The 13,427-nt window shown below is 35.4% G+C and overlaps 1 protein-coding gene across 1 annotated transcript in view; it reads left to right on the forward strand.

The window, feature by feature from the left end:
* GPR158 (G protein-coupled receptor 158) overlaps positions 1 to 13,427 on the forward strand; it is a gene marked incomplete at both ends in the record, with an annotated part of 431,513 nt that overhangs the window by 347,710 nt on the left and 70,376 nt on the right. The window contains one exon of the mRNA XM_081298275.1: positions 12,473 to 12,582. Within this exon, the coding sequence (XP_081154401.1) occupies positions 12,473 to 12,582 (110 nt within the window). The remainder of the gene's footprint in view (positions 1 to 12,472; positions 12,583 to 13,427) is intronic.

The following is a 13,427-nucleotide window of genomic DNA, read 5'->3' on the forward strand; positions in this document are numbered from 1 at the left end:
TGTACTTCAACTCTTTTGAGAAATTCTGTTGTTCATTGAGGTCTAGGGTTCTTGAGATTCTCTAGATTCTCTTGAGTAATTTTCTGTATCTTACCCCCTCCACATAATGTCACCTCATAATTATACCTATGGTATTTTTTACATTTTGCTCTCTTACCCAGTCCTTAGAAATCATTCTTCTTACCCCATTTTAAGAGCCAGGCATTTATAGTGATAACAATGAATCAGTTGAAAATCCTTTCATGCATTTTAATTCCTTTATAATAAGAGTGATATATTTTCATTGTTAAAAATATCAATTAGTACCAGAGCACATGAGTTAAAAAGTAAAAATCTTCTACCTCCTTGCTTCCTCAATCCCCAGTTCACCTACCCAGAAATAAATAGTCTTAATAGTCTATTGAATATTCTCCAGGCATTCCTTTTGATGCAGTCAGATTTTAATATTTCTCTGCAACTTTATTATTATTTAACTATTTCTCTTAAAGATATTTTCACAACAACAGAATCAGGTCTTTTTAATTATTTAAAATTTCAGGGTTTTCCATTTTATGGATGTAATATGAATTACTATATTTAAACTGTCCCCTATCAGTGGAAAATAGTTTCACTGTTTATGCTCTTACAAAGTGTTTAGTGAATATTTTGGGGTGTACATCTTTGCATATTTTGAATGTGTGTATTTAAGACATTTTTCTAGAAGCTGCAGTTTAGTAGTTCTCAGACATTTTCCTTACCCTTGCCTAGGCTTAGTCTGAACTCTGGCTATCCTAGTTCCACATGCTTCTGGGCTGTAAGCTGGTACAGCAGCCCTTAGCCCTTGTTAAATTAAAAATACCTGTGGATCCTCAGAAGCAGAAAGGAGGGAGGGAGGGAAGGAAGGTAAGTGAAGCAAGAAGATGCAGGAGGAGGAAGAGATGGGGAGTGGGGTGAGAGAAAGAGACAAATTTTTTTAAATGTTTTTAGTTGTAGATGGACACAACACCTTTACTTTTATGTGGTGCTAAGGATTGAATCCATTGCCTTCCACATGCAAGGTGAGCACTCTACCACTGAGCTACAAACAACCCCAGCCCCAGATTTTGATTATTCAGTTAATCTCTTGGCCTTACTGAATTCAGAGTTTCCATGAGTGTAACCTGGATTTCCGTATATTTTAAAACTGCCATAGGTGGTTCTGATGTTCAGTCAGAGTCAAATGTCACTGAATTGGTTCCTGGCTTTTATTTTTTCCATGTTTGTGACTACATCTTTACATCTTTCTGACTCAGTAGTTCAGTCTGTGGGATGTCACTCTTTCCTTTCACATTTTTCTCTTCATTTTAGTCTTTTTAAGCATTCATTTACCCACTTGTTAAACTCACTCTTTAATTATATTTTTCACTTCTTTTAACTTGAACATTATTTTTTTTACCATATAAACAATATTATTCAGTCAGTCCCCTCCTTGCTCACAACACTGAACATGTTGGCCATAGTTCTAAGGCACCAGGCTTCTAGAACATTCAGCCTCCAACAAAGACTACCACATTCACCTTTGTATTTTTATCTTATATAATGATAGGCAATAAAGTGATGTTATAATAACCTCAGGCCCTACACTCAGTCCAAGTATAAACCCCAGCTCTCCCATATTTTAGCCATGTGACCTTGTATAAATTCCTGAAATTAACCATGCCTCAGCTCCCCTATAAGTAAAGTGGGGATAATAATACTTGTTACTATGTTTTTCACTGCTTTAACAAAATATCTGAGGTAATCAACTTATACATAGGAAAGTTTTATTTTGGCTTGCCATTTTGGAGATTTTAATCCATGGTTACTTGGCCCTTTTGCTTTGGGGTCTGAGAGGAGGCAGCATGCCCTGGTAGAGAACATCTAGTGTAGCAAAGCTGCGTACCTAATGGCTTGGGTTTGAAAGAGAGAGGAAGACAAGGTTCTGGGGTCCTACTATAATTTTCAAAGTCATAACCTCAGTGACTAGGAGCCCTGCCACTAGGATCCTCTCTTAAAGTTTCTGCTATCTCCCAATAGTGTTGGGAATCAAGCCTTTAACACATGAGCTCCTGGGGGATATTCCAGATCCAAGCCACAGTATCACACCCTTGGACCATCCAAAGCTCATTCATACCAATCTCATAAGGCAAAAATACATTCAGTCTAGCTCCAGGAGTTTTCAAAGTCTTAACTGTTCCAGCATTGCTCAAAAGTGCAAGTACAAAAATCTCCTCTGAGACTCTAGGCAAACTCAGATGCTAGCCCCTGTAAAAACCAAAAGGAAATTTACATATTTCCAAGATACAATGACACAGGGCAAACATTTCCATTCCAAAAGAAATGAATAGGGAAATAATAAGGAGAGACGGAACCAATGCAAGACTGAAACCCAATAGGGAAAACATGAAATCCTGGGCATACCAGTTTCTTTTTTGTCTGTTTTTAGTTTTATTGATTTTATTTTTTTTTTAAATACATGACAGCAGAATGCATTACAATTCTTATTACACATATAGAGCACAATTTTTCCTATCTTTGCATATAAAGTATGTTCACGCCATTTTATGCGTTTATACATGTACTTTGGTTGTTTTTTGCGTTACAATTCTTATTACACATATGTGCCACAATTTTTGATATCTCTGTTTGTATATGAAGTATGTAAAGTCTTCATACATGGACTTTGAATAATATCCATCACACTCCATTGTCCATGCTAATCCCCTACACCCTCCCTTCCCCTCCCACCCCTCTTCCCTATCTAGAATTCATCTAATCCTCCCATGCTCCTCCTCCCTACCCCACTATGAGTCAGCTTCCTTATATCAGAGAAAACATTCGGCATTTGTTTTTTGGGGATTGCATCAGTACTGTGTGTCCTACCACCCAATAATTTTTTTAAATAAATAAAAACTGTTCTCACAACCCCACTAACAGAAATTCCAAAGCATGTAATACCTCATTCACCCGTTAAAGTGATTTAATTCACAACCAGTTTCACTGAACTGAAGCAAATAACACTTGAGAAGCCAAGTTAAAAGGTAGAATTGCTGTGTTCAACCCTATTACTCAGATTCTTAAAATATCAGATCTAAAACATGAGCTTCAGCCTTTTACTCCAAGAGCTTTGGGAACAGCTTGGGACTATGCTGTTTTCTGACCATTGCACCTCCCAAGCATTCTTCTTTTAAAAGTGTTGGGTGTTGAGTTATGTGTGCTGAGCAGACAGTGGTTTTGTCTCTGATGCTATGTCTATATTTGCAAAAACTGTTATTCTGTTTAAAAATTCTACTTTGTGCATATTTGAGAAGCCTACTTAATAGTATTTTTCTTTGTAGTTATCTCTGCTGTTATTAGCTGTGTTCAGTATCCAAAGAGCGTAGGCAATCAAGCAGACTTTGAAACATGGTGAAAAATTACATTTGATGAAATAGGAAAATAATCCATGGAAGGCCATCTCTACCACAGCAATACTTTTAAAAACTTAACGCCGAAGAACTCAAAAACTTTATCACAATAAATGGTTAAAGGAACTTAACAAACACTTCTCAAAAGAAGAAATACAAGTGATCAACAAATATATGAAAAAAATGTTCAACATCACAAGCAATTAGAGAATTGCAAATTAAAACTACACTGAGATTTCATCTCACTCCAGACAGAATGGCAATTATCAAGAATACAAGTAACAATTAATGTTGGTGAGGGTGTGGGGGGAAATGTAAACTTGCACATTGCTGGTGGAACTGCATATTGGTGCAATCCCTCTGGAAAGCAATATAGTGATTCCTAAGAAAATGTGGAATGGAACCACCATTTGACCCAATTATCCCTCAGCATATAGTCAAAAGATTTAAAATCAGCATACTACAGTGACACAGCCACATCAATGTTTATAGCAGCACAATTTGCAATAGCTAAGCAATGGAACCAACCTAGTTGCTTATCAACAAATCAATGGATAAAGAAATTGTGGTATATATAGACAATGGAATATTACTTTGTCATAATTAAGAATGAGTTTTAGACATTTACCAGTAATTGGATGGATCTGGAGACTATCATGCTAAGTGAAATAAGCCAATCCCCCAAACCAAAAGGTTGAATGTTTTTGTTGATATATGGAAGCTAAACCACAATAAAGGAGGGGAGAGGAAGAAGAGAAGTTCAGTAGATTAGACAAAGAGGAATGAAAGGAAGGGAGGAGTGATAGCAATAGAAAGACAGTAGAATAAATCTAACTTAATATTCCTATGTACACATATGAAAACACCCAAGTGAATCTCACCATCATGCCCACGAACAAGAATAGGGTCCTAATTAGAAGAAGATATTTTCCCTGCTTGTATAATTTTATCAAAATGGACTCTATTCTATATATTCTACTGTAATATATAACTAAGAAGAACCAATAAAAGAAAGAAAAAACTCAATGCCTAATGTAACCCACCACTAAAATCAGCCAACTGATTTTGTAAGTATCTGAAAACAATTGCTCTAATTAAGAACCAAGTCCTTAAAAAGAGCTACATTAGGCTTTCACACTTTAGCCTTACTTTCAAATAGAGTAGAGGCACCAAACTTCTGGTAAAATTATAGCAAGTTACTAAGAAGCTGTATTTAAGAAAAAATTGATGCATTTGATATGACAACTTCTGCTGCTGACCCTGAATATGCTCTTTATTTTTCAACTACCTCCTTCATCTAGGAGGTCTTATTCTACAGCACCTATAATTTATACTATATGTACAGTCTTCCAACAGCTATACATGCTTTTCAGTCCTTAAGTTACTCAATGAACTGAGTGGTACACATATTCTGCTTTCTATACATATGATACAATATATTTATCATTAGTCTCTGGTTTTGGAAAGAATATAGAGATAGTATTACCTTGGACTATATAATTTGAAATTATGCCTTCAGCAGTACTTTCAGTACAGAAACTTTATGTAGTCTGGTTTTAAAACTATTTTGATAATCAGGGTAAAATTAATTAACTCCATCAAAATTTGGTCTCTTTTTCTTTAAGATAAAAGTAATATGTGTACTTTTAGACTCTAAACATAGATAACATGTCTAAATTAGTGATCAATATGAGTGTGGTTAAGTGTCTGGATCCATTTTCTGATGCTGTAATAGAATACCACAGACTGGATTATTTATAAACAGTAGAAGTTTATATGGCTCAAAATTTTGGATGTTGGGAAGCCAAAGTGTAACACTGGCATCATGCTGTGTCATAGCAGGCTGAAAGGCAAGCAAGCATTGGCAAGTCAGAGAAAACTCAGAACAAATTTATCCTGTTAATCAGGAGAAAACTTCCTTGATAACTATTCCACTCCTGCCATAATGGCCTTAATCCAATCATGAGGGCAGAGCCCTTATCACATTTTAAAGACCCTACATCTTAATACTATTGCAATGAAAATTAAATTTCAGCATGAGTTTAAGAGGGGACATTAAAGCCATAGCAGTAGCTATTATTATTGTAACTTAAAAAATAACAGTTATCAGTATAGTATTAGTAGAATCATCATCATTCAAAGATTTTTCAAATTAGTGGCTTAGTTTTCCTCCATCTCTTCTCCTACCAAAGTCTATTATAAAATGTTATTAACTTGAGCTTTGGGAAAGGTTATGTGTTTTATAATAATCTTGTTAGACTATGTTTACATTTGTTGTTAAACAATGAAATGTTAAATATCAGGGTTTGAAAGTACCTGAAACATTGTATTTTCACTTTGGGCTTTGTTTTTTTCTAATTATACAGTATATTAACCACTGTAAGATAAATATGAATTGGATCCTCTATGCAATTTATATCATTAGTATATCAAAAAGTGCACTTAATTTTTCTCCCCTTCTTGCATCTTTCTCCTTTCTTTATTTTGTTTTTTTTTTTAAAAAATCTCATTGTTTCCGCATGCATATATTAGTTATCTATCATTACCAAGTATTATACCAGGAAATGGGCATGCATTTTTAATAATATAGTTCCTTCCCTTATGTTTGTTTTATAAATTAGCGGAGACTCATTAAACAAATGAATTACAGATATAATTATTTCAAAATAGTGTTGGTGAGTGCAATGAAAGCAAACTTAGTATTCAATGATAGTAAATGCAAACAAGATAGGGATCTAACTTAAGTCTGTGGGATGTGAGGAGAACTGAGTTGCCAACCCTGAGCTGAGATAGGAAGGATGAGGTGGGGAAATTTCTAGGTAGAAGTATTATAATTTTCCTCAGACTTATGCCTCCTTTTCTTTTTACATCCTTCTTTCAGTCACCTAGACTTAAAAAATATCACATATCTGTGATGTTTGGTTCTCTTTTGCCTTCACAAATAATTAGCTGCCTAGAGTTTTCTCGAGTCAGCATTTTCTTTCTTCTGGTCACATGAAAGATTGAATTTCCAATTGTACAACATTAGTTACAGCCAGCTGTACTTTTTCCTGTAGCTTTATATTTTTTTTCTTTCACTCAACAAACATTTATTGAGACTTTTCTGCATGTGAGGACTCCATTAGCACTAGTGTCACAGAAATAGACAAGATGAATATGGCTGCCACAGAGCCTGCAACCTGCCAGAGGGAAGAGAGGATTAAAAGTACGGATTTTATTCTTGTTATTAACTCTTGGGCTATGGGCGTCCTATTAAGGAATTTGGAGCCTGACTATTTGGAGCCTATATGTATCGGAGCCAACTTTTTCTTCTATCTGACGCACTGTCTCTGATTTGATATCTAGCTCCTTGATCCATTTTGAGTTAACTTTTGTGGATGGCGAGAGAAAGGGATTCAATTTCATTTTGTTGCATATGGATTTCCAATTTTCCCAGCACCATTTGTTGAAGATGCTATCCTTCCTCCATTGCATGTTTTTAGCTCCTTTATCAAATATAAGATAGTTGTAACTTTGTGGATTAGTCTCTGTGTCCTCTATTCTGTACCATTGGTCCACCTGCCTGTTTTGGTACCAGTACCATGCTGTTTTTGTTACTATTGCTTTGTAGTACAGTATGACCTCTGGTATTGCTATACCTCCAGATTCACTCTTCCTGCTTAGAATTGCTTTTGCTATTCTGGGTCTTTTGTCTTTCCATATGAATTTCATGATTGCTTTATCTATTTCAACAAGAAATGCCATTGGGATTTTGATTGGCATCGCATTAAACCTGTAGAGAACTTTGGGTAATATCGCCATTTTGATGATGTTAGTTCTGCCTATCCATGAACAGGGTACATTTTTCCATCTTCTGAGATCTTCTTCTATCTCTCTCTTTAGGGTTCTGTAGTTTTCATTGTATAGATCTTTCACCTCTTTTGTTAGGTTGATTCCCAAGTATCTTATTTTCTTTGAGGATATTGTGAATGGAGTGGTTTTCCTTATTTCCATTTCAGAGGTTTTATTGCTGATATACAGGAATGCCTTTGATTTATGTGTGTTGATTTTATAACCTGCTACTTTGCTGAATTCATTTATTAACTCTAGCAGCTTCTTTGTAGATCCTTTTGGGTCTGTTAGGTATATTATCATGTCATCCGCAAATAGCGATAATTTAATTTCTTCTTTTCCTATTTTTATGCCTTTAATTTCTTTTGTCTGTCTAATTGCTCTGGCTAGTACTTCGAGAACTAAATTGAATAGAAGTGGTGATAGAGGGCATCCCTGTCTTGTTCCAGATTTTAGAGGGAATGCCTTCAGTTTTTCTCTGTTTAGGATGATGCTAGCCTGAGGTTTAGCATATATAGCTTTTACAATGTTGAGGTAAGTTCCTGTTATCCCTAGTTCTTCTAGTGTTTTAAACATAAAGGGATGCTGTACTTTGTCAAATGCTTTTTCTTGCATCCATGGAGATGATCATATGGTTCTTGTCTTTAAGTCTATTGATGTGGTGAATATCATTTATTGATTTCCGTATATTGAACCAGGCTTGCATCCCAGGAATGAATCCTACTTGATCATGGTGCACAAGTTTTCTGATATGATTTTGTATTCCATTCGCCAGAATTTTATTGAGGATTTTTGCATCCAAGTTCATTAGAGATATTGGTCTGTAGTTTTCTTTCTTTGAAGTATCTTTGTCTGATTTTGGGATCAAAGTGATGTTGGCCTCATAAAATGAATTTGGAAGCGCTCCTTCTTTTTCTATTTCTTGAAATAGCTTGAAAAGTATTGGTATTAATTCTTCATTGAAGGTTTTGTAGAACTCCGCTGTATACCCATCCGGTCCAGGGCTTTTCTTGGTTGGTAGTCTTTTGATGGCTTCTTCTATTTCTTCCTTTGTTATTGGTCTGTTTAAATTGTGTGTGTCTTCCTGTCTCAATCTGGGCAGATCATATGCCTTAAGAAATTTATCGATATCTTCACTATCTTCTATTTGGGACTTACTTAAACTAAAAAGTTTTTTCTCAGCAAGAGAAACAATAAAAGAGGTAAATAGAGAGCCTACATCATGGGAACAAATTTTTACCCCTCACACCTCAGATAGAGCCCTAATATCCAGAATGTACAAAGAACTCAAAAAATTAAACAATAAGATAACAAACAACCCAATCAACAAATGGGCCAAGGACCTGAACAGACACTTCTCAGAGGAGGACATAAAATCAATCAACAAGTACATGAAAAAATGCTCACTATCTCTAGCAATCAGAGAAATGCAAATCAAAACCACCCTAAGATACCATCTCACTCCAGTAAGATTGGCAGCCATTATGAAGTCAAACAACAATAAGTGTTGGTGGGGATGTGGGGAAAAGGGTACACTTGTACACTGCTGGTGGGACTGCAAATGGTGAGGCCAATTTGGAAAGCAGTATGGAGATTCCTGGGTAAGCTGGGAATGGATCCACCATTCGACCCAGCTATCGCCCTTCTGGGACTATTCCCTGAGGACCATAAAAGAGCGTACTATAGGGATACTGCCACAACAATGATCATGGCAGCACAATTCACAATTGCTAGACTGCGGAACCAACTTAGATGCCCTTCAATAGATGAATGGATAAAAAAATGTGGCATTTATACACAATTGAGTATTATGCAGCACTAAAAATGACAAAATCATGGAATCTGCAGGGAAATGGATGGCATTAGAGCAGATTATGCTAAGTGAAGCTAGGCAATCCTTAAAAAAACAAATGCCAAATGTCTTCTTTGATTTAAGGACAGCAACTAAGAACTGAGCAGGGAGGAAGAGCATGAGGAAAAGATTAACATTAAACAGAGATGAGGGGTGGGGGGGTGGGGGGGGGTGGGGGGTGGGGGTGGTGGGGGTATACTTGTACATTGCTGGTGGGACTGCAAATTGGTGCAGCCAATTTGGAAAGCAGTATGGAGATTCCTTGGAAAGCTGGGAATAGAACCACCATTTGACCCAGCTATTCCTCTTCTCAGACTATACCCAAAGGACCTAAAAACAGCATACTACAGGGACACAGCCACATCAATGTTTATAGCAGCACAATTCACAATAGCTAAACTATTGAGGAATGGATAAAAAAATGTGGCTTATATACACAATGGAATATTACTCAGCACTAAAAAATAACAAAATCATGGCATTTGCAGGGAAATGGATGGCATTAGAGCAGATTATGCTAAGTGAAGTTAGCCAATCCCTAAAAAAAAATGCCAAATATCTTCTCTGATATAAGGGGGGGGGGTGACTCAAAATGTGGTAGGGAGGAAGAGCATGAGAAGAAGATTACCTCTAGATAGGGAAGAGAGTGGGAGGGAAAAGGAGGGAGAAGGGGAATTGCACAGAAGATGGAAGGAGACCCCCTTCATTATATAGAATACAGGTATGACGAAGTGAGGAAAAAGAAAAAAAAATGTGTGTCACATTAGGTTGTGTAGAGAGAAGTGATAGGAGAGGAGAGGAGGGAAAGGGGGGAAAGGAAGGACAGCAGAATAAAATAGACTTTATTATTGCTGTGGGTATATATGTGACTGCATGACCAATGTGATTCTGCAACCTGTACACTCAGAAAAATGAGAAATTATACCCCATCTGATTAAAATGTATGATATGTCAGGTCATTGTACTGTCATGTGTAACTAATTAAAACAAATAAAAATAAATGAATAAATAAATAAGGGGGTACAATTATACTATAATCAAAATGGTAACTTTGGAACAAAGAATAAATATATCAAATCTCTTAATAACATTAGCCAATGCTATTGAATATTCAAAGTACCATGCACTGTTTTCTTACCCCACATGATTGCATTTAAACTTAAACAACCCCAGAATGAAGTATTATTAGTTTTTTTTTGTCTGTTTACAAATGGGTCATCTGAGGCAATGTTAAGTAATTTGTGAAAGTCACACAATTAATAAAGAATAGAAATAAGACCATCCACATTGCCTCTGTACACCCAAAGCACAAATTCCTGTTCATTATTTACTGAAATGTTTTTAATAATACATTTTATTAAGTTCACAAGGAGTTCATTTTCTATGACTTTTTAAATGTATATCTCATCCGTGGATGCTTAAAAAATGGCTCATTATTTCATTTATTTCGAACTCAGTCTTCCCTTATAATAACAAGCCCTCAAATTCTTCATCTCAGAGATAAAATTTTGAAGGTGTATCAGTAGTTCCCAAACAGTGGAGGAGTAATTCTTTATTTTAAATTTTAAAAGTATGCAGAATTCTGCATTATAATTATTCACCTTTGCTCATTCATTTACTCATTCAGAGATAGCTTACTGAATAATGGTAAGTTTTACAATAGCTCCCAGGATTTTTGCAGTCTCAGGAGTCCACTGTACTAGAATTATTTCTAATGCCATTGCTAGAAGAAATTTTTGAGATTTTATGTGTTCTATATTTTAGATTCCTAGTCTCTAATCTGTATTTCTCCCAGGCATAAAAAGGAACATGTATATTCCCCAAGGTTTCTCTTTTGTTTTCCTCCTAAGTTTTCTTTCCATTTTTCAGCTTTGATTCCTTAATAAACAATAGAGCTTGCTTTGCAGAACTCATAATTAGTGTTAGATTCTTGTATTATTGAAATGTCTAAAATATAATACAAATTTATGGAAACAAGTCTAAAATGTATGAGCTAAAACAGAATATAAATTTATAGAAATATAACCTGTTTTGTGAAAATAATAAAAAAGGGGATTTATATTATTTTTTGAAATTTTGCCGAATTTAAACATTTTTCTGAAAAATTCTGAAGACAAATCTTGATCTGTATCTTTACAATACCTAGTGAATTGGAAAATTAAAGTACTGTGTGTATGTATGGCCCCAGGAATGCATGTCTCTGGTACAAAACAACAACAACAACAACAATAGGGTTTTGGCAGTGGCTATACTTTCTGTTGTGATGGTCTTGATTTCAACAGAATCAGTCCAGGCCAACTGCTCTACCAGAATAATATAAATCTGCATTTTTCAACAACATTAATCCTTTAGTGCTACACAGAGCTCTTTAGGCATGGTCAAACCAATTCTTAGTTTACAAGACCGTGCTGAAAATCAAACAGCAACATACGAAAAGTGATAGAATGCCTTGCAATATCTTTTGGCTGCCCCATGCCCCATCGTCATTTAGAATGAGCTACTCAGTCCTTAATAGTCCTACTGGAATTATACAGATATTCACCATAGTGTCTATATTACTTTAATTCAAACCCCTATTTACATTTCTTTTCCCTCCTAATTTGGATCTTGTATCAGCAGCACATACCACAATGCCCAAAATGTTTAATTATTACTTGTTGAATGAAAATTCTGGAGTAAGAAGCAAGGAGTTAGTGAATTAATGGACCAAAATAATATGAAGTAAAAATGAGCTGGCTATTCCTATAATCCCAGCTATCCAGAAAGCTGAGGCAAGAACAGTTCAAGACCCACCTGGCCAACTTAGTGAGACCCTGTCTCAAAATAAAATGAAGATAAGGCCTGAGGATGAAGCTCATTGGTAGTGCTTGCCTAGCATGCACAAAGCCCTAGTTTTGATCCCCAGGAGTTCAAATGAAGAAAAAAAATAAAAATGAAATGAGGGATTATTTACAGGGAGTGCAGTCTTCGGTGATCTTAGGAATCTTAGGACTACCTCAGAGAGCAGAAAGGTACTGTAGGTGGGAATAAGCAAGGGTGTGGTGGAGAATGGCAATGGGGGTCACCTAGATTGCCTATGTTGGGAATTAAAAAGAGGGTAAGTTTGGACTACTAGAGACATAGAAATAGTTAATAGAAACTCCTCAATGTTGCATATAAAGAACTTATATTTTATTTTGAAGTAAAAAAACAATTTGAAGTCGAGACTGTAGTCTTTCAATCTGGACAATGAGTGATTAAAGTAACATTTTAAAGAATTATTCAAATAAGTTTGTGCTTATATAAACCTCAGGTGTACAAAACATCAGGTTATGAAATATTAACTTTAGTCTGTGGGTCATCAGCTGATCCTGAAGTTTTCTTTCTTTGTGTTCTCATCCTACAGGTTGTTATTTTGTACTTTGAGCCAAGTACATTTCGCTGTATTCTCCTAAGATGGGTCCGTCTTCTTGGTTTTGCCACTGTTTATGGAACAGTCACTCTCAAGCTTCACAGGTATATTTTATTAGTCTTTCATTTCTATGGAAAGATCAGATTGTTTGGTTTCGCATGTAATTGTAGGCTGGATTGGCCTCTTCAATGGTTTAATTTCAAGAATTTAGATAGCAAGATGATATGTATTTTTCAATTTCAAAGCAATTACTTTAAAGTCTCTAGGGAAATTTTTAATATAACAGAACTCTTTGATGCTTTAGTAAAATGTTCTCAATTATGGAAAGGGTTAGTTCTAAAAAAAATTAGAATGTTAAATAGTATTTACTAGCTAAAAACAGGAAGGAATACAAAGACAATACAGCTGAAATGATGATTCATGTATGAGTTACCATGGAATCCTGTATGGGAGAATTGAGCTATATGCTTGTTTGACAAAAACTATTGTCCTCCATTCCTAATCTCCATGTTCCAGGGTAATCCTGCTGATAGATTCTATGAGCAAAGTTAATTTCTTGGTTTTCATCCTTAACTAGTATGTTTCAGTGATTATCAATCTTGACAATGAAGAATACCATAAATTTCTTTAGACTTGGTTTCAAAAGTAAATATACTAATAATGAGGCAATAAAACAAACTACCTGTCCACAGGGGCAAGGGTTGGCTTGAAATTATTGAAGACTTTTTTCTTGCCTCCTGTTTCCAAGTTTAAAAAAAATCTCAGTGATGTTGTGCCAAAAAACATAGGAGAAAGAATTCTCCAGTAGGAATAAACTGTAATCATATAGAGAAAACTCTTGTATGAATTATGTTTAAACTTTTTGAAAACCATAGTAAGCCATTCATGCTAATTTGATAATAAGTGTTTCTAAGTAAAAGTCTTCGAATATGAGTCTGTATTACACAAT

Source organism: Spermophilus citellus (genome assembly GCF_964194105.1).
Source record: "Spermophilus citellus genome assembly, chromosome: 6".
NCBI classification, from domain to species: Eukaryota; Metazoa; Chordata; class Mammalia; order Rodentia; family Sciuridae; genus Spermophilus; species Spermophilus citellus.